Source organism: Protopterus annectens, chromosome 9.part0 (assembly GCF_019279795.1).
Source record: "Protopterus annectens isolate FY-2018-M chromosome 9.part0, PAN1.0, whole genome shotgun sequence".
Taxonomy (NCBI): Eukaryota; Metazoa; Chordata; order Ceratodontiformes; family Protopteridae; genus Protopterus; species Protopterus annectens.
In genome coordinates, this window is record NC_056743.1 from 321,718,723 (window position 1) to 321,741,437 (window position 22,715).

At 42.5% G+C, this 22,715-nt stretch overlaps 1 protein-coding gene across 1 annotated transcript in view; it reads left to right on the forward strand.

The window, feature by feature from the left end:
• Positions 1-22,715, forward strand: part of ZZEF1 (zinc finger ZZ-type and EF-hand domain containing 1) — a gene marked incomplete in the record, with an annotated part of 3,903,331 nt that overhangs the window by 3,035,472 nt on the left and 845,144 nt on the right. The window contains 1 exon segment of the mRNA XM_044082903.1: positions 937-1,111. Within this exon segment, the coding sequence (XP_043938838.1) occupies positions 937-1,111 (175 nt within the window).

The window sequence follows — 22,715 nt, forward strand, 5'->3', positions numbered from 1 at the left end:
TTAGTCAGGGTAATGCGATTGCTCTGTTTCTACCTTGTCTGTCCTTAAGTTTGTCTTTATGTACTCTCTTAGTTACTCACTGATCTCAGTGTACACCTTGTCCAACTTCTCTTGTATTCTTAATATCACTACAGTGTTTCCTAGAACCTCGCTATGTATTTGGGCTTCAGTTTCTCCCACTATCTGAAGGCAGACTCTCTCTGCCTCTTTTTTTCAATCCTTTCCTTACTTCATTGCTTTTACTTTGGAACATGCAGCCTGTCTAGTGTTTACAACTATTTATTTCTTATAAGTCATGTGCTTTAAAGCCAGCTTTCAAGGCTGCCACTATTTAGGTTTCCACCATACCAGAATTGTAACTTAAGAAATGTTTAATTTGAATAAATCCTGGAGTACATGATCCAAATTCTGCTCTGGAATCTGTACTACTTGTATGAAATAATCAACTTTTGATCCACAGACTACAAGCTTTTGAGTTTTTTTTCTTGATGTAGCTCTCCTGCAACTCTGTTTCCTCCACATCTGATTTATGATGGCCTCCACAGGGTTGCTCACTTCCAGTAGCATAAGCAGTTTGAGTTGCGAATTGGCAATCCAGTCCACAAAGCAGTTTGACAGTATCACACCAGCAATAGACATCTCTGTGCTTATTTATATGTGTTGTATTTTGCTTTTTGTTTTTCTTTTATTCTGCACTTAAACAATTTGTGTCTTATATATGACTTTGTGTAGGTGTGTGTGTAAAAATGTCAGGTTTTAATATTATGTATGTTTTTTTCAGTATTTGTTTTGTAAAAAAGGAGCATTTGGTGTACTTTGTGTGTTTATAACTTTAATATGTGAATTGGTTATTTGTATCACATTGTCTTGGTAGGTAAGCTTATATTGCAGATTATTGTATCATAATGCCTCACATAATGGTTATTTGTTTTGCAGCCGAGTGGGTTTGGACTGGGCATGTTCCATGGCTGATATTCTCCGAGATCTGAACACTAGCCCTAGATGGCGTGAAGTGATGGCTGCTTTCACAGACCACTGCATCAAACATTTGCCTTTCCAGCTGAATCGAACTAACATATTTACTCTCCTTGTACTTGTTGGATTTCCTGAGGTAATGATTAAAACTGTTGCAAACCAGAGTTTTTGTAAAGCAGAGGAACACAAATATGGATTTTGAAAGTTTCCCATTTCCCTCCTTACCCCAGATGAACCATAAGCATTCTTAAATTGCCCCAGTAATTACAGACAATAATGCCTAGTGTTGGGTTTCCATTAAACAGGGTGCTAGATCATATTTTTGTGTGCCTTTTTTTCATTCTGTCTGTTTTGCAAAAGCTGATTTGTCTATACTGATGTTATGTCAGACTGTTTTATAAGATACAAAAATAGTAATGTTATGCCTTAATTGTATATATGCTTTGACCTGAAGTTGTTGTCTTCATTTGGTGTTCAACCTGTGGGATGTGGATCTGGCACGGATCCGACTAGGCCACATTTCTCCAGCACCTGATCCGAGCTCCAAGCTCCTCCCCTACTCATTGCCCATCTCCTTCCTCCCTCCCTTCAGATCTCATTTGCCACACTAGTGTAAGCATTGTGATCCATTGCTCTGAGCTATTTTTGGGTAAGTGTGTCTAACTTTTCTGCTTTAGATCTTCCTTCTATCTAAGAATTCTCTTTGTCTATCTTTCCTATCACCTCCCATTCCATGTTTCGCATCACTTCAAAAAAAAAGAGGTGTGTGTGTGTGTGTGTGTGTGTGTGTGTGTGTGTGTGTGTTTTTGTTCTGTTTGGGCCTGTCTCTCTCTCTCTCTCTCTCTCAATGTCAGAGACTACCAAACCTGGTTTTCGTAAATGCACGGAGTGTGGCCATAAGCTTTTCCCAGCTGATGGCCACACTCTCTGCGTGAAGTGTCTAGGAGTTGCCCATCTTGATTCTTCCTGCTCGATCGGAGTGGGGTTCAATCCCCATGCATTGATCAACAGGAGGAATAAACTTATTCTGAAAGGCCTTCTCCCCCCACCTACCACGGGATCCCAGGCCACCCCTTCTTCTGCTATCCCGGCTACTACTTCTATCTCCGCCCCAGCCTCTGGGACTCAACCTCCCACTAAGAGGACCAGGGATGGGGATAAGCACAAACATAAGGACAGGCCAAGGAAGCGGTCCCCCGACCACTAGTCCTGAGCAGGACCACCTGTCAAGCTCCAGTCGGCTACGAGTATTGAGTCTCCCCATCTTCGTTCCCCTCATTTCTCCGTGGATCCAGAGGTGCTTCGGAGCAATTCCCTGGCATTGGCGTCACATCACTGCCTCTCTAGGCCGGTGTCAGTCCTCCAGATCCACCCCCAGCCTTTTCGAAGCCGAGGTGGACAGGATGATGCAGAGATTCATCTGCACCCAGATACAGATGGGAGTCTTGCCTGCCCCCTCTCCCTCCAGATCGGGGGGCATGCAGTCCGCTTTCATTCTGATGAGTCCTTCTCCAATCCGATCCCTGGTTTCAGAGTCCTTGGACCCTTGGCACCGGTCATTACCTTGAGCAAGTTGGATCTGATGAGCTTAGATAAGTCTGGCTCCTGGAGCTGTAGCCTCGGCGCTGGATCTGGGGGGTTGGTTTCAGCTCCAAGTTATTCGGAGTGGAACCTTCCAATCAACGCCTTGGTGCCAGGTTCAGCTCCGGATCCTGTGTTGATCCAGAGGATTACAGACCCGTCTGTAGCCCCCAACTCAGGCGGTTCATTCTCCTGCCTTTGACATGGTGGAAAGGGTTCTCTCGATCCCATTGAGACCCTTGACAATCTTGTCTTCAAAATCTGTCCTGGCTCCCTCTGTTTCTGGTCTGGATTCTGCCATCCTGCTACCTCAGGGACAGCCTGCTGCCTCTTCGCCCCAGGGAGTTCCCACACGGGAGCAGCTAGATGGTTTTGAGCCCTCCCAGAGACCCCCCCGAGGAAGTTTCTGAAAAACATGCCTATAAAAGGAGGCACATAGGCTGCCCGATGGAGTCTCTCATGGAAGACACCAACTTGGAGGAAGGGGAGGGTTCTCCCCGATCACCCCCAGAGGATGTCTCATTTGGAGACATCATGGAGATCCTGCGATACCACGGGGGGTGGTCTGTCCAAAAACCCAACCCTGATGAGTCTGTGTTCCTGGAGGTGTTTGGTGTAGGACCCTCTATTTCCTGGGTGTCCCCTCCCATGGATCCTCTGTTGGATCTTGTGACATCTCGGGAGTGGAAGGAGCCCAGCACAGTGGAGCTTATTCCCAAGCACCCCAATAAGGTCCTCAGCGTTTCCACAGATAAGCCACATTGGTCAAAGGGGACCTTCTGTCGATGCCATGGTGGTGGTGGCGGCCACCAAGAAGGAGCTCAGACAGGATTGCTCCACGGTCCATCCGCCGGACTGAAAGTTTAGGACGTTGGGCCATTTTGGGAAGCAGGCCTACGCTTCAGCCACTTTCACTGTATGTGCACTGAACTATATGGCACATGTTGTTAGGCTTCAGTGAGACCTGGTGAAGGAGGTCACTGAATCTACCCTAGGGTCCATGTCGGCAGAGGATAAGAAGGATTTCTCTTCTCGAATAGCCAGCCTCACCTCCATTACCTCTATGTGGCTTCTCATGCTACAGAGGGTGCTGGTAGAGCTGTCGGGCCAGCCGTTGCCATCAGGCGTCATGCTTGGCTCCGGCTTTGTACCTTCTCTGGGCCCTTCAAGGCGTCTTTTACAAATGCCCCGTACGGTGGTTCCACACTCTTTGGAAAGGCAGTACATGACACACTGGTCCAGAGTGAGAAGGATGGGAAGACTCTTGTCTGCCATTGGAATTCACTTCTCTACCCCTAAACAATCCTACTCCAGGAATCTGCAGGGTGCGAAGAAGGTGCAGTTCTGGAAGTCTCAGGGTTATTCCCAGGACGCTTGTGACTCGCCTTCCCCCAAAGGCAGAGGGGGATTCGACAGACCCCGCCCTCACGGCAGTGGGGGCCCGAGGAATCAAGGGACTCGGGATTCATTCTCAGACAGACCTGCACAGCAGCTCTGAAGGTTTGCCCGATTGCTCATTTCTGGAGGCAGTCGGCAGTCGACTCTCACTACACCCATCAGCCTGGGAGTCAATTACAGACTATCAGTGGGTGTTATGAATCATATCCAGAGGATATCCAATCCCCTTCTTCAAAAGGACAAGTCCAGCCAGGTTCCTCCCGGACGTTCCACCCTCGCAAAGTGAGGCAGCAGCACATGAAATTTCCAAGCTGCTAGGTAAACGAGTTATCCAGCCCAAGCCCCCCCCCCAGGCCAGTCCAGATTAGGCATCTATTCCAGGTTCTTTTTAGTACCATAGAAAATGGGGGACTTGAGGCCAATTCTGGATCTTCCTACCCTGAATCTGTCATTTGCCAAGACGAAATTCTGGATGGTCACACTCCAATGTATCCTGCCATTTCTGCAGGAGAAAGATGGTATGTACTCAGTAGACCTTCAAGACTCTTACCATCACATCAGAATGGACAGACAATTTTGGAGGTTTCTCCACTTCAGGCTGGGGCCAGTCATTACCAATTCAGAGCGCTACACTTTGGCCTCATCACAGCCCCCAGGGTGTTCACCAAAGTGATGGCGGTAGTAGCAGCTCACCTGTGGCTTCAGGGTTTCCAGGTCTTCCCTTACCTGGTCGATTGGCTCCTCTCCACCCCCGCCAGGCATTAACTCTGCTAAGCCCAGGACTTTCTCATCCAAACCACCCACCAGCTGGGCATCACCATCAATCTCAACAAATCTCTCTTACATCCGGTTCAAGTTCTGGATTTCATTGGAGCCCGGTTGGACACCATTCAGACCAAGGCCTTCCTGACACCCGACAGACTTCACTCCCTTAAACAGCACGTCTTGCACATTCTTCAAGTTCTATCTCCTCCTGTGGAGTTGGTTTTAAGGGTGTTGGGGTCCATGGTGGCCACGTTCACCTTCGTCCCCACACCTCGGTTACATATTTAGCACTCCTACTGTGTACAAAGAGAGCATCTGGGAAACAGAAGAAAAAAAACATCTAAGCTTGTTTCCTGCCTTTCCTGTTAAGTGGTATAGACTGTTTGTAGGCTTCTGAGCCCCCAAGCCCTACTGTGCTGGAGGGAGGCCTTCTAGCTTAGTTTTTTTTTTCTTATAACTAGCCAGTTTTCTAGTTTCAGCACTCAAATCTGTTTCTTTGAACTCAGCACTTGTTCAGAACTCATTGTAAGCACTACATAAGCTGCAAATTACTACAGCACTCAACTTTCCTCACTTGTCTAGTGGAAAGCATTGTTTAGTACTTAACAAATAAGCACTTATCCAGGCATGTCTAAGGGTCAGCTCCCAGTGATTTCTCCTGTCTACCTGATTAATCTGGACATCTTGGGGCAATGCAGCAATTGCCTCATGTACACAGACAACCCTCTCCTCCTACCACCCAACACTACAACCTGTGAGAGATGCACTTATATAGCCAAACTGGAAGCAAAGCTCTCTTCACCCAAGACTGGACTAGACAGTCAAGAGGAGAGGGTAAACACTTGCACCACACCACACTCATCACATAGTCCCTCAAAACCCACACCACCAAAACACACACATAGAAACACAAAGCACACACCTACATTTGCGGAGGCTCTCAATAAAAACCTGCCCAATCATCAGGGACATCCAAAGCATAAATGCAAGCAAACGCCACCCCCCCCAACACAACCCAAATGACACATAGCCCACAAACTCAGTGTGCCACTCAACCACAGCCCATAAGGCATAACAACGTACCCAACACTCTAGTCATAGGTGAGACTATAGTCAGGCACACTGATGTTCCACTCACTAGACTAAACAAGGAGAAAGTTACTGTCAGCTGCCTGTCAGGTGCCAGGATCCGCCACATAACGCATGCACTCAGGTCACTCCACAGTAAGTACAAATATGACACTGTCATTGTCCATGTTGGTGTGAATGACATGAGACATACCTCCCTGGACTACATGAAAAGAGACATGGAGGAGCTCTCCGATCTTGTATCCCAGGCAGGTATGACCCTAACCCTGAGTAGCATCCTGCCATCACCCAGAATGATACCACAGTACAAGGACAAAATGATTGATGCCAACAATTGGCTAAGCTTCTGGTGTCATTCTAAGGGGATCCAGTATTTGTCTGCCTGGGCCGACATGATCGACAGTCCATGATGCTTTGCCAGAGATGGCCTGCACCTGTTGCCCTTAGGATTCCGGATACTGGCTAAGACTCTTGCCACCCCTATAGTGCCTTTTTTAGGCAAGGTTCAAATGACAAATTCACCACTGTAACCGGTACAAGCAAGCAAAATCTGAGGGTAATGCTACTCAATGCTAGAAGTCTAAACCTCAAAATGCACTCACTCGAGGCACTCCTTAAAATGGAGAACATTGACATCTGTGCAGTGACAGAGACCTGGTTCAAACCTCCAGAGAGCACCCCTGCAGTACCAGGCTTCAATTCATACCACACCTTTCGGCCACCTAACCCAGAAAGAAGCACTAAAGGCGGAGGCGTGTCCATATTCATTAAGGATATCCACATCTCCAGGCTAGTTGCACAGCATAATGCATCCGAGATTATCCAAGTGCATCTAACTCTGGGCAAGACCGCAATCCAAATTGTAGCTTGCTACAGACCCCCCACCATGCCCCAGGATTCACACTCCTCATTTCTTGATACACTGGAAAGTATTAGGGTACAACCCAACACCCTAATAATGGGTGATTTCAACTACCCCACCATTAACTGGGAAAACTACTCATGTACCAACTCTTTTGCTCAACGTTTTCTAGAATTCATAAATTCCAACGCCTTGGATCAACTTATTCACACCCCCACCAGGGGCAGGCAATATCCTAGACCTGGTCATCACCAACATGGGAAACCGGTGTTCCGCACCAGAGGTCAATTCCTCGTTGGTCAGATCCGACCACAAGCTAATCAGCCTAGACATCAACATCCCAATCCTACACAAATGCACTTTATAAGCACTTACGAGTGCATGGATCATGCTATCCCTAATAGAACCAAGATGTTATCCTCCAAAAAAAGGAAGCCAATCTGGTGGCCCTCTGCCATAAACAAACTCTTCAACAGAAGAAAGAAACTGTTGCAAAAAAGAGTAAAATCCCATGACTGGAGGAACTCCCTGGTCAACCTCAGTAAGAAGTTGAGATCCCTCATAAAATCCTCCAAAGCTAGTTATGAAAACAAAATTGCCACTGACTCTAAAGACAACCACAAAGCATTCTATAGCTATGTCAAGAATCTAAATGGGAACACTCAGATCTGCTCTGAGTTACAGCATAATGGCACTAAATATACAGAACCAACTGATATTGCCAACATCCTAGCAGATAGGTTCAGTGCTAACTTTACCCCCCTCTCACCCCCTAGAGGGTCCATCTCTATACCGGAAGAATGCAAAGTTCCTATAATCACGGCTGCACAGGTAAAAACACACTCTCCAAAGCCAAGAACACAGCATCCATGGGACCTGACAATATCCCAGGCTGCTTTCTACACGAACTACAGAATGAACTGGCACCCTACCTAAGTACCATGTTCAATCATAGCCTCACCTCAGGCTTTGTACCCAACGAATGGCGCACCGCGACAGTTATCCCACTCCACAAAGGGGGAGCCACGACGGACCCCAGGAATTACCGCCCCATTAACCTGACAAGCCTGGTTTGCAAGGCCATGGAACGTATCATCATGGAACTCATAAACAAAGACATTGGTAATCTCCAAACTCTGGACCCTACTCAGTTTGGATTTGTAAAAGGCAGATCATGTCTCCTAAACCTGATTGATTTCTTTGAAGCAGTCACCAAAGCCATAGATGATGGTAAAATGGTTCACGCAGGTTATCTAGATCTCGCCAAGGCTTTCGACACCATCCCCCACTTTGGAATTATAGATAAGCTCACTAAACTAGGTATAAATCCCTATGTCATAAGATGGGTTGCCAACTGGCTCACGGACAGAACCCACACTGTGAAAGTAGCGGATTCCAAATCCGACATCAGACCATTGACAAGTGGAGTACCACAGGGTTCAGTCCTGGGTCGTCTCCTGTTTGGTATCTACTTCTCTGAAGTGCAGGCCAACACAGAAGGTCTTTGGCTAACAAAGTTTGCAGATGACTGCAAAATAGGAGCCATAATCGAAACTCCTAACGATGTGGACAAACGGGCCTCACTGAGACAGATTCCTGGTGTCAAAGCCATGGCCTGAAGCTCAATGCCAAAAAGTGTATTGTCATCCCCTTTGGTAAAAACTCTCTCCCCATGAACTACCACATAGCTGGTAGTCTACTTAATGCTGAAAATGTGATGAGATCTTGGGACACAGGTGAACAGTAGTCTCTCCTTTGATAATCACATTGCCACAGTAGTCAGGAAATCCTTCTACGTGGCTCATCTCATCACAAAAGGATTCTTATCCAGAAAAACAGAGGTCATTGTTCCCCTCTACTCATCACTCATTAGACCCATTATAGAGTACAATGCCCCTTTTGGTATGTACCTCACAAGACATCTACAACAACTGGAAAGACCACAGAAATACCTCACAAAGAGGATTACTGGCCTCAAACAGATGCCCTATGCAGACCGTCTCAAAAAACTACAGCTTTACTCCATCGCATATTGCCTACTCGGGCGATCTCTGCCTAACATACAAAGCTATGTCAAACCCAGAGCTGTTGGACATGCTCCACTTAAAGAAATCCCAATCCCTCCTAGCTACACACTCTAGAGACCTTAACCTTTTCACCACAATAAACAGAACATGCTGGAGGGATAGATTCCTGTCCCAGAGACTTCCCATACTCTGGAACAGACTACCTATCTATGTCAAACAGAGCTCCTCATTAGCACTCTTCAAGAAAAATCTTGATGATTGGATGGGAAATGGGAAATTCACCCCGGGGATCACTTCTGTGGCTCTGCTCGACAGGGGCATAGGAAAATAATTTTCTTGGGTGGCGAAAGCCAGGGTACATTTTTTGGCTAGGCTTGTATGGGCCCTAGGGCTGATAGCCTAGTACCTACCTATGAACCTATATGAGGGCGGTCCAATGGACCCTGGCTGTCCAGTGGTCCTTTGTGGATCTACCACTCTCGCATCCTATTCGTCTATCCCAGGCATGCAAAGATTCTCTTCTTTGGTGGATTCAGTCCCCAGATCATCTTCGTGGTCACCAGTTCATTCTCCCCTGCCCTCTGACCACGGTGATTATGGACGCCTCCCTGCTTGAGTGGCGGGGGGGGGGGCATTTCTTGGGACGGACAGTTCAAGGCATGTTGTCTTCCCTGCAGATCCAGAAACAAAATGCCAAAGGCACCACAAAACACGTGAAATTGTCCAAGACACCCAGAAGACGAACTCAGCCACTGATATAAGGATAAATTCCAACTTTATTCAGCCGAAAAAGTAAAAAAACATAAACCCTCTCTTTATACATAACGTTTTCATTAAAACCTTCATTAGATGTGGACTGCATGCAACCAAAATCCTTTTATACCTCTAGTTCCTATCATTTCAATTAACTAAGACACAATTAAAGTTTAAAGGTACAGTGAAAATTGAATATTCAAGCCTACTTATCTAAAATAACATACTGGTACAACACATTCACCTAAAACCTATTAACAAGTGTTAAAAAATCATATACAGTTTCTTAAAACTTTAAAAACAATTTATAAATAGCTTAAATAGAGTAAAAATAAATAAATCCATTCCTATTAAAACTACATATAAAATGTATGAATTGACACTAAAAAGCTTGTTTGAGCTCCCTCTAGTGATCTTTTTAAGTACATGTGTAAGACCTCAGTAACAGCATTCTGTATTAGAACCCAGATCCTTGAAACATAAAAATGTATATAACACCATCTTGTTTGAAACTTATGAATAAGTTTGTATAAAAAGTATTTATATAAAAAGGTACAAGAGAATTATAAAGATATTAAAAAGCAGGTTCAACCATGTACTTAATAAAATGTAACAAAAATTTATTATAACTTAGTGGATCTAATTTTTAATAAGGGAACTATGGAGATAATTTTGTTCAGTCCTGGAGGCATATTGGCCTGTAACGTGACCTGCCACTGTAGTTCCCTATATTTGATCCTTTCTTCCCATGGACCACCCTGTATGTATTTCTTTACCCTTTCTAATGCAAAAAATAAGTAGTGGGCTTTTTCACAAACCTGTTTGTGTTTAAACAGAGCATTTGTTTCTTTTCTTCTTTTACATCATAGCAGTGCTCATAGATACGCCTCTTTAACTTTCTTTCCAACATAGAATGACTGGCATTCCTGGCATGCTGCTAGATATATTAAACCAGTAGTGTCACAATTGTGGTATTCTTTTCCATGTAATCAACATTCCTACTCTCTAGAAACACTTTTTCTTGGTTTACTATATAGCTGCACTGTGCAATGCCCACATCTATATGTACCTACCTTCTTTCTGTTAAATTGTTCTGGCTCACATTCTTTTTCCAATAAATTCTTTAAGTTATATGAATTTTTGTAAACAATCTTTAACTTATTCTTAGGAATTTTGTCCAGGTGTGTAAATCCAATAAATCTATCCCATTCTTGTTCAGTAACTTTCCTAATCAATCTAGCGCTCCCATTATATTCTAAAACCAGTGCTTTTTCAAATGGCTCCACATTTACAGTCTGTACAGGACACCCTGTTTCTTCATCTAAACCAAAATCGGTTTGAATCTGTGTAGCCTACCTTCACACACTTCTGTTTTACCTTGTTCAATCATTTCTTCTGGGTATGATCTGTCCTTAGACAACCTCTCCAGAAAACATATTTCTTTATCAAACTCCACATTACTTGGTCATCCTACATGATCTTATAAATTGACCTTTCACTATATTTTTCTTATAGTGTACTATGCACTTATCGATTAAGCCCCCTTACATGATTTTCTATAAAGACAGACTTTCTTTGCGCATTAATCCTTCCTTTTTGCCTAAAGTGGCATCAGAATCAAGCATCAATCAGGTTATCAACCTCTCTGTCTTTTTTCCGAACTTTCAGAATAAGGGAGAGTAAAAATTGCACCTGCTGGTTGTTCATAGACGATTACGTTTTTACTTGCACAGGACAAAGGCCTTCCCCAAATCTGATCAACTTCTCATTTCCTGTTCTAAGCCCTTCTTAGGAAAGCCTGTATCTAAGGTTACCATTGCTCGTTGGATTTCTTGCTCTATACTCTTGACATATTCAACAAAGGGAGTCCCTCCCCAGGTCATTTTAAGGCAAATTCTACTAGATCTATGGCTACTTCAGCCACCTTTTGGTAGAGAGTTTTCTTGGATGACATTTGTGCTGCGGCTACTTGGGCATCTTCACATACTTTAATCTCCCATTACAAGTTGGATCTTCTCTCCAGAAATAGGGCATCCTTTGGCTCTGCCGTGTTATGGAATATCCTTCGATGAGGGCCTCCCAGGTGTTTGGTAGCTGTGGGCACTGTCCCACAGGTTGAAGAGCAAATGAAGAGAACAACTTCGGATAAAGAAGTTATGTGCTCACCATAACGTTCCATCTGAATTGTTGCTCTTCATTTGTCTTCAGCCATCTCTCCCTCCTTCCCTCCTGCCTCATATGGGTTGTGTGGTGGTCTGGCTGGATAAGACATGATCCTTTCCTTGCCATAAACTGTTATTCCTGTTGATACTGTCTGAGTTTTTGGTGTCAGGGGGTAAGACATTGTGTCAGGTTGGGTTGCTATGGGGGCAGCAAACTCGGTCTGAAGGGAGGAAGGAAACAGGGGCATTGTGGATAGGGGAGGTGCTTGGAGCTCGGATCAGATGCTGGAGAAATGCTGCCAAGTCAGATCTGTGTCCCATATGTTGAAGACAAATGAAGAGCAACAACTCAGATGGTGAATACACAATTTCTTTTTTTCATGTTAATAATGGACTTTTTTATGTGCGATCTTAATACCTGTATTTTCACTGGGTTTTGACTGTCAGAGGGCTATTGATGCATCAAAAGTACTTGGTTAACAAAATGAAATAAATTACACTGTAGAACAGAAATATATTATATTATTGTCTGAGAGAGTAGTTAAGCAATCATAAAATGAAGGCTACCAGTGTAATTAAGAATACCAAGGTACAAGGTAGCCTTTGTATTGCAGTTAATATATAACCAAGTCACTTAACTGCATAGCTCATAGTGTTGTTTTGTGTGGTGCTGCACTTTGTCCATTGTACAACATCCCACAAAAGCATGTTCATGTGGTATAGATCATAGCAACTCTTAAACTTTGTACTTAAAATAAGTGCTGAGAACAGAACCTTTGTAACTAAGCTTCTGTGACATAGGTTTTTATTGCTTTTGTGACTGTTAAGATTAACTTTTTGTGGTTATGTTGGGGCAAGTTATATTTTTGCCATTAATCTTAAACCTTATATCCCCTTTCCTCTCTTTTAATACCTTTTTCCTGCAAGTTGGATTCTTAATTTTATTCATGCTAGATTTGCTGCTCTTGGAGGACATGGATATCTGTACAGTGAGTTAAATGTTTTAAAAAAACATGTTAAGGACATTTTTACCTCTTGTGTTTTCAGGCACAGTGAGGCATTTACCCACATTTATGCAGGATAGCCATACTTGACAGTGAGATTAAGGGAGAAATCATTAGCATTACTTCATCTCTCAGCAACATAGATTCGAATGTATTAGTTTTTTTTTTTTTTTACTGTAGTGAAGCCATTCAAAACATCATTATTGTGGGTGATTTCAGTTACTCCAATGCTAACTTAGGTAACTGCAATGTTAACATCTGTGGGTTTCATATGCACTACCAAGGCTTACTGGAAATGATGGCATTGGGCTGATGTTGTTGACAGTTGTGATTCATCTAGGTTGATTAATAGCTGTGGTAGGGAGAGGAGAGGATGGATGGGCTCTGATGATATGGTGTATTGCTACACTGACCTCTTCATAAACATCATTTGTTATGGTTGGCCCATAATTTACACAACTGTACTACTTGAGCACTTTTTCCCAACTGTTAACATTTCCTTGTTCAAATTTCATCTGTTTTATGAAGTGTCTGATAAAGCATTGTAATTAAATTTGAGTATTGCTGAATATGTCTAGCCAGTGATTAATAGATTTCATTAAAAAAAAAAGTAGCGGATTAGCTGGTCAGAAACCAAGCAATATGAAAGAGTATTCTTGATTTTAAGTTATACTGAATAAAACTTCTAGTGGGTAGTGCCGCGGTGGTATGGCGGTAGCATTGTTACCTCACAGCAAGAGGTTCTCCCGTTCGATTCTCGGCTGGGCTTGGGAGTGCCTTCTGTGTGGAGTCTGCATGTCCACCCTGCGGTTGGGTAGCGTTCGAAAGACATGCGTGTGTATATGGGCATTCCTTTGTTGAAGGTTGGGCATCGAGCTGGCACCTCGGCGTTTTGTAAAAATCTACTGCCAATCATTAGCGGACCGGAGTTCCACTGTGGTGACCCCTTACCGGGAAAAGCCGAAAGACAAACAACAACAACTGAATAAAACTTCTTGTACAACACTGACATCCCTTATCTTGCAAAAGCAGGTCCTGATAGTACCATATTTACTTTTAAAACCAATATCAACAATGTTGAGATAAATCAACTTTTAATTTTTATAGTTTCATAGGACGATACTAGAGTATTAGTCTGGAGGCCCTTATAAGCCTAGCCAAGAATTTCACCTGTGTTCCCACAAAGTCAACACCTGTTTCCCCAGCCCAGCAGGGACACAGGTGGGATCCCTGGGGTGTATTTTCTGTTTCCTATCCAGTCATCCAGGTTCCTCTTAAAGAGGGTTACTGAGATTCTCTGCTTGACATGGAGAAGGGAGTCTTTTCCACAGAAGGGGAAGTCTTTGGGACACAAATCTATCCTGCCAACAAGTTCTGTTACTGTCACAGACCAGGTTGAGGCCTTGCATGCAGGTTGCGCGAGTGGAATCTGACTTACGGATATGCAACAACTCCATTAAGGCTGGGTCAGAAATGGCCTTGTATGCCAGACACAGGTCACCTCTGAGCAGTCTGTACGAGACTGAGTAGAGGGACAGGGCTTTTACCCTATCTGTATAGGATAGATGTTTAAGACCCGGGATTTTCCTTGTCAGGAACCTCCGTGGTCTCTCCAGCTACTGCATGTGCTTGACAAGGTACATGCTGAAGGGGGGCATTGTACTCAGTAACAGGTCTGATAAGGGAGGAGTACAGGGATGTTATGACCTCCTTGTTTCTGGATGAAATACCTTTACTTTAGGTTGGCCATAGAAAAACCCTTCCATACAATGGAGACAATGTGGTGGTCAAAAGGCAGGTTGCTATCTACCTGGGTTCCCAAGTCCCTCATGACTGATTGCGTGCTTAGTACATTGTTATTAATGTGATAATTAGTGGGGATGTCATTTTCCCCAAAGGGGATAATGATGCAGTTCTTGGCATTCAGTTTGATGCCATGTTTCTGGCACCAGTCATTAGTTTGGGTAAGGCCCTGTTGGAGGATGTTCACATCACTAGGGACGTTTGAGACAGCACCCAGCCAGCGGTCATCTGCAAACTTGGTCAGCCACAGACCACTGGTTTTGGCTTGCACCTCAGAAGATGTCCCAAGACCAATCCTTGGGGTGTGCCGCTCGTTGCGGGTCTACTAATAGAAGTGGCTTCCCCTATTTTAACTGAGTAGGTTCTATCAGTGAGCCAGTTATCTACCCATCTAGTAACATACGGGTTGATGCCTAGCTGTGAGTGTTTATCTGTTATGCCCACATGGGGGAACAGTGTCAAAGGCTTTGGCTAGGTGAAGGTAGGCTGTGTGCACCATCTTCCCCTCATCCATGGCTGTGGTGACTGTTTTGAAGAACTTGTCTTAAGTTTAACAAGCATGATCTCCCTTTCACAAAACCAAACTGTGTGGGGTCAAGTGTTTGGAGGTTGTCAGTGTCCTTGTTTATAAGGTCCATGATGTGTTTCATGGCCCTTCAGATTAGGCTAGTTAGGCTGATAGGCCTGTAATTGCCTGGGTCAGTGGGTACTCCACCTTTATGTAAAGGGATGACAGTGGTTGGCCTCCATTCGGCTGGGGTGAAGCCGGTGCTCAGGCTTTGGTTGAATTAGGGCGCCTAATATTCTGAGAGCTCTTGCCTGAGTTCATGGAGGGACACAGCCAGAGATGTTGTTGGGGCCCATGGAGGCTGTATTTTTTTGCCTTTGAGAGGCACCCTGGTGATGAAGGGAGGTGGTCAGGTGCTGGTGATGTCCTGATTTACTAATGGGGGGACACGGGGGTGAAGTTTTCACTGAACCTGTCTGCCAGCAGGTTGGCTATATCTTCTGCGTTTGTGTACGTGTTGTTATTTACCACCAGTTCAGAGCAGGTCTGGGTGTTGCCTTTGAAATTGCGGACATGTGTGAAGAAGGCTTTGTTGATTGACGTTAGTGAATGTAGGCAATTTGGACTCGTTTAGCCTTAGAGGATTTCATCAGTGACCTTATTTGCTTATTCAGACAAAGGAGAGATTGTTTCCATCTTGGCACCTGCTGCTTCTTGGTCCTGGACAGCAGTTTTTTCCCTTTAATTATAGAGTTTGTTTATTGCTGCTGTCCATAAGAGAGATTTACTTTTACTTGAGAAAGATGATTTGGTTCTGTAAGCTGAGTCCATGCAGCTATGTAGGTGGTCATATAGTTTTTTTGGTGTAGGCTTGAAGCTGCTAATACCTACTCTCAGGAGGTTGTAGTTAGCTTTGGAAAAGTTTTTTTGTTTGACCCTGGTGGGGGTCATCTCATGATCGCCTTATGGTTAGACCTTCCAAAGAGGATGACACTGTGGGGGAGCTACAATGACTACTCATGTTGGTTAGTACCAGGTCCAGGATATTTTCACTCCACGTGGTGGTGTCTATTAGTTGAGCCAATGCATTGGCATTGACAAAGTCAAGGAATCTCTGGGCATTTGTGTTTGGGCTAGAATAGGTCTTCCACTCTATGGTTGGGTAGTTAAAGTCACCTTGGAATAGGGTAGAGGGTTGAATCTTGATGGATTCAAATAAGTCCAAATAGGTGGAGTGGACGTCCTGAGTCATGGTTGGGAGTCTGTAGCTAGCTATGATTCAAATAGGTGTTTTGTTAACAGTTAACTGCACCTGGAGCGTCTCCTGTGTGTCGCACTGTTTGACCAGCCTGGAGGTGTGTATGTCTTTGATAAATATTGAAACTCCACCTCCTTTAGATTTGTAGCCTTCCATTTGGTGTCTAAAAGTATGGTAGGATGAGTAACCTGGTAAGGCTGGGGTGCTCTCCGCAGCTTTAAACCAGGTTTCAGTGACTGCACAAATGTCAACATCTTCCAGGGCAAGAAATGCTTGCAATGAGTGCAGTTTCATGTTAAGACTCCTACCCTTTAACAGCATTACCTTTAAATTTTGTTTAGAAGAATTTTTCATGGTAATTTTGTCCTCATGACTTTGCCTAAAAAAGGCACTACGGGAGAGGCAAGAGCCTTTGCCAGAAGCCTGAAGCCCAAGGGAGACAGATGAAGGCCATCTCTGGCAAAGCATTATGGTCTGTCAGTCATGTCCTCCCAAGCTGTCTTTTACTGGATCCCTTTAGATTGACACCAGAAACTAAGCCAATTGTTAGTCAGTCATTGTCTGTTTGTATCGAGGTATCATTCTGGGTGACAGTAAGATGCTGCTTAAGGCTATGGAAACACCTGCCTGGGACATGCATTCATTGAGCTCAGTCATGTCTCTCTTCTTATAGACCAGAGAGGCACATCTTAAGTCATTCACACCAACATGGACTATGACAGAGTCATAACTGTACCTGTTGTTGAGAGACTTGAGTGCGTGTGTGTTATGGTGGATTCTAGCACCTGACTTGCAATTTACCATGACTTTCTCTGTGTCTAGCCTAATGAGGGGCACATCTGTGTGTCTCACGATAGTCTCCTGTGATTAGTATGTTGAGTTTGGGGCTGGGCCTTAGAGGCTATGAGACACAGCTGTGTGTAGTGTGTGTGGTGATTGGTGCTGTGGGTTGTGATGTGCATATGTGTTTTTGTGTCGGAGGTCTCTCTTATTTAGGTATGGGTTTGTTGAAAACCTCCACATATGTAGGAATGTGTTGTACAGGTGTGGGTGGTATTAGAGGTGTAGTGTTTGAGCAAACGACCTTCTCAGTGCCAGATGTACTAGCTTGTGATTGAGACAGCAAGGATTCTAGGTTCGTAATGTAATTGCATTTTTCACATAGGTTCCTAGGTGGTAGTATTAGGGGGTTGTCCATGTACATGACGCAGTTGCTGTACTGTCTCATGATGCCCATATTAACCAGACTAACAAGAGGAATCATAGGAAATTATTTGTCCATGGTTGTCAGAATCTATGGAAGAGAGGGCAGGGATAGTAGAGTGGGTACTATCTGAGGAGAGCACATATAGGTGTGAGTAGGGCTGGATAAAATCAATACAGTAGCTGCAAGGAAGGGCCTCACTTACACAGTAGTGCTGGTAAGGGAAAAAAATGCAGCAAATAACTCTCAAAGGGTTAAAACAGCACAATGGTGGTGAGCGACCTGCAAACGAGCACAAACAAATGGTTTAAGTACCACAAAAACAAAAGTAAAATAGAAACACTGGAGTTGACCAATCAGCCCTTGCCCCTAAGCTCTTAACTAAACACCCTATGCCAGACCAGTTCCAACCAGTTCGCTTACTCCCACTAAGTGCAGGTAGACCCCAGCCAACACAAGATGGCATAGCAGGAAACACAAGAATCACACAAGCAGATCTGGGTACAGTAAAACCTGTAACCAGGCTATGCTGAAGATATTTAAACTCTGTTTAGGTCTGTTTAACAAAAGGGGAACATATGCACAGTTAAATTTAACAGCAGATCAGTTCACACTCAGTTAAGCAGTTTAACAGTAAAACACTGAAAAAGTACAGTGCATATGTAATGCAAGTTAATAAAACAGAGCAGTTAATCAAATACAAGTGCAGTATAAGTCAGAATAAATTGAAAAATGGCACTTAGTTTTGTAAATTCTCTCAGCAGCTTTGAAGTCAGAACAGGGTAGATGCAGAATGCTCACCGCCTTGTAGCCGAACTAAAACAAACCTGCAATTCTGTGCTATACTAGCTTTAACTGATTAGATGATTGTCTGTGTCCTTAACACAAAGCTATAGCAAGGTTGGGCCCGATTGTCTTAGGTGCAGGCATTTAGGGAATGTGATTTGCACTTTAGAAGTGTTGATAAGTTCTTGAAAGTCAGCTGCAGTTGTTAGTAATTAATTATACAATGACCCCTCCATTAATATTCCAAAACGTGCAAGCTGATTGGCCAGCAATACGCATTGTAAATCCCACAATATGCCAACGGAAAAAGGTCCGGTTGCCCGGACTTTTTTCCATTGGTATAAAGTGTCCAAAACCTTCTTTTTTTAATAAATAAAAGAAAAAAAGAAAAAACAGAGCAACGGAGACTTTCTTTTCTCCATTGCTTCTATTTGAAAGCATTGATGTACTGCTTATGCATAGGAACGCAAGTCCCATACACATGCGCAGTGCATCAACACAAGGAAGCAGTATACCACCACCGGCAGAAGAACAGTAATGTGCCGTTATGCAAAGACATTATTTAAGAAAAGTAAGTATTTTTTTTTTTCTTAAACAATGTCATTGTATAATAGCAATAACCGACTCCGTGGTTGTGGTATATTGAAGTTTACCCACGGCTGGCTTTCTTTAATCACTCCACCTGTGGGTAAATCTTCAATATACCACACCACGTCATCAATTATTGCTTAAGTAGCTGTGGGAAACATCACTGCTGCTTAAATGATTTAAAAGATGTCCTGCTGTGTGCGTTAGCAACTGTAGCAAGAAGTAACTATAGATTTTTGCTTCTGTTTCTGTAAGAAAAACAGAAAAACATATTTTGTATCAGAATAATAGGTCTTTGCCTAAAGCTTTTTTTTTTCTTTTGTCGGCAGTGAAGGACCTTTTTTCCCTGTACTCTCATTAAAATGGGGCTCCAGTTGTCCCAGCTACAGCTGTGACATAACATGTTTGTTCAGGAGGGTTTTACACTGTTCACAGTTAATACACTAGGTGTTTATCAAACTATGTCCCAGTTAACTCATTCATTCCAGTGGAGCTCAGAAAGTTTGCACTGTAACTTCCAATGGGCAGAGCCTAAGCCTTTTGACAGAATCTAATTATGTGTTCACATTTCAAGCAAATATTCATATCTCTGGAACCGTAGGGGTTATTAAAGAAGTGTAAATGGCAAACTATTTAGCACAAACTATTTTTATAGTGGTAGTATTCTTGAAGTGCTAGATCTTAAACTGAATTTTATATGTCACAGTAAACATGGTAACTATTACATTTGTAATATTTTGTAAACAACTTGCAGTATCCCAGTAACCACTCACACGTACAGTCAGCAGGATTTTTATTCATCTAGTTGAAAGCTTTCATATGAGGCTAAGGAGTTTTGTCTGTGAGACTTGTTTGTTGAGATATTTAGAAAAATGTGAACATTATATAAATTAATATAAAAACTACAGTTAATATCTGTTTACCTGCACTTGACAATTGTCAAATATTGCAGTTGAGTTTGCCATTGTGTAAGCTTTAAGGTGAAATATTTTAAAACATTGTACATAGTATGGTTTTGGAATTACTGATGCAAATATGAACAAGCAATATTTGATGTCTAGTGGCTTCAGTAGGAGTTAACTGCAGATGCACCTGGAGGGATCACTCTGATGTAATGAGTTAAATATAAGTTAGAAGGAAGTGCTGTATAAAGTCTTGCTGTGACACTTGACTTGCAGAGTATTCAGCATAAAGGAAAATGTCTGATAAGAAGCATAATCCAGCACAAGAAAGCCAGATTATTTAAACTGCAGCCAATATTAACATGAACATAATTAAGGCTAATTATCAACTCCATTAACATCTAAAACATAGAGCAGTAACAGTTTTTTTTAATTACATCAAGAAAATAAAGGTAAAAAATCAACAGTATAAGCAAGTGCTGAATGTGCGATGGGAAGGAGAGAGGTAATTAGGAACATATGTTTTGGAAATGTAACACTTTGGCAGGTTTTAAAAAATACCTGAAGTATTTTGTCAGAAATGTTGGGAAGAGGAAATTATACTTTTGGGCTTGAATATAGGGTTTGAATTGCCTAAACCAAGGGAGCCTGCAGGATTTTTTGCAGGGGGGGGGGTGCAAACCCAAGCCCTGCCCACACAGCCCCACCCCCTCTGCTGCCCCCACCCACACGGCCCTACCCCCACCCACACAGCCATTCCAGTGTCCCATTACTTGGCTATTTTTCCCCATTTGTCATAGACACTGTTCAAATCTTTCAGTGTGCATACTGTTTTATGCTTTACTTCTACAATGATTGCAGATATTTGGATTTCATTTACAACTTTTATTTAAAATTATATAGCACAAACACTGATAGACATTTACTAAACCTAAACAAAGCAATAGTCTTACAATGAAAAGAGGCTTAGCATTAAAACTTCTCTACCTTTGAAACCCACATTCACCGAAACAACATTGAAACCCGCATTCAAAGAAAATGCATCTGGCCAGTGGCAGGGTAAGTTTACCTTTGGGCTGTTTTCAAATCATAGGCTCCTTGCACACATTTTTAGAACCATGCAAAAGTTATTTGATTCACCTTTCTGACTGTATTAATTATACTATATAATTGAATTATATCCCTTGTATAATACAGCACCACTTGTTAGAGTGTGTTTTAAATTTATAGTTCTGAACATTTTTCCTTTAAGCAATGAAGCAAATCATATGAACCAATAATGACAACCTGCCCAATTCAGAACGTTTCAACCATAAAGGGCCACTCTACTCAAACTTCTGTCATACAATCCACCAATATCAATTAATATGCAGAATCTTTGCAGAAGTAAAACTCATCTGAATAATTCCACATTGAGATCTGAAACCAGTGAAGAAGTTGTTGCTAGAAAACAACTTTATATTTCAGTGTTTCATGTATAAATTCAATGCCTGCTGCCCTTGAAGAATAAATTGCCTATGCTATATTAAAAAAAATGGTAAGCTGGTATATTGCAATAGGGAATGGGTGACATGCTGAAAAACAAGTTCATAGTTATTAGGCATCTCATCCAAAGGAGGACATACACCCCCTTAAAATACAAATCTACATGTTGTGGGAGTAGAACCTACAGCTCTGTGTATCAAGATGCAAGTATGCTACCTGCTGTGCTGCTTTAAAAATTTCTATACCACAATAATGATACCATTTACTAAACAAAACAGTTGCACATTTTAAGCAGGCTTAGCATGAGCAGCAGTAAAACTCTCTTCCCTTGAAGCTCACAATTCCTTGAAAATGCAATTGAAAATAAATTCCACCTGCTTAACTCTAGGACATTTCACTCTCTCTAACACACACCTCAACCTCTAAGTGCAAGAAGTCTGGACAAAGCCTAAAATAAATAGGAGCAGATTATAAGTATTGCTATCATGAACTTAGAACATTGCTAGAATAACAGGATTTATGTTAGTATGCATTTTTCTAAAGGATATAACATCTAAAACTCAAATGTCTGTCATTATTTAGCAACTTCAGTGCTTTTTAGGAGGAATATGGGGCAAAAATCTGGACATTCTCCAAAAACCTGGACAGCTGATGGGTATGCTTCCTCCTTCTTATACATACATACGGACACACACACACACACCACACCTCTCAATCTGTTAACACAAGAAATCTGGACAAAGCTTGCTATAATGTTAGGGATAAAGGCCCACAACTAGGGACACATTTGAAAGTTGCTAGAATAAAAGGATTTGTGTTAGAATGAATTTTATGAATGATATGAAGTCTGAAACTTAAATGCATGTCATTATTTATTAACCAACTATATTCAGAAATATACATATACATCCAAATGTAGATATCAGGCTAACTTGATTGTATTTTCAGTTGACCTTTTAATCTCATTTTCTTGAAGTAGAATCATTCCTTCCTCTAACCTGGGAAGAGAACCACCTTATTTTGTCTAACCAAGACTTGTGCAAGATGCTTGAAGTCATTTTACCAGCTCCTCTTATTTTTTGTTAGTGATTAGCTGAAACCTATATGACCCTCACAGAGTTATATAACTTAATTTCAAAAGGGCTTTTTGTATCCATCCATGCAGGGAAGTGTTTGGATCAGCTATACAACCTGAATCATTCCAGCTGTATCATATGGGTCTTTACCCATCACCATCTTTCATGGTAAATGACCAGATGCACCCACTCTATATAATTCTTTTCTTGTTTCCCTGTTTGCAGTTTGTCTTCCCTTTAATAATCTCCCAGCATCCCTCCAATGTTTCACATACCATTCACACTATAACTATAAAATGTTTTAATCTGCTCCCTAACAACATTTTGTACTTTTGCAGATTCAGTCTTTAATGTCCCAATTGCTACCTCTGTATGCTTAATCACACAGACATGGATGTCATGGTTTTTTTTTTCATTTCCTTATATTCATTTCCTGAAAGCTCTTCTCAGCTTCCTCCATAGAGAAAATGGTACTTCCTTTCATTTTTG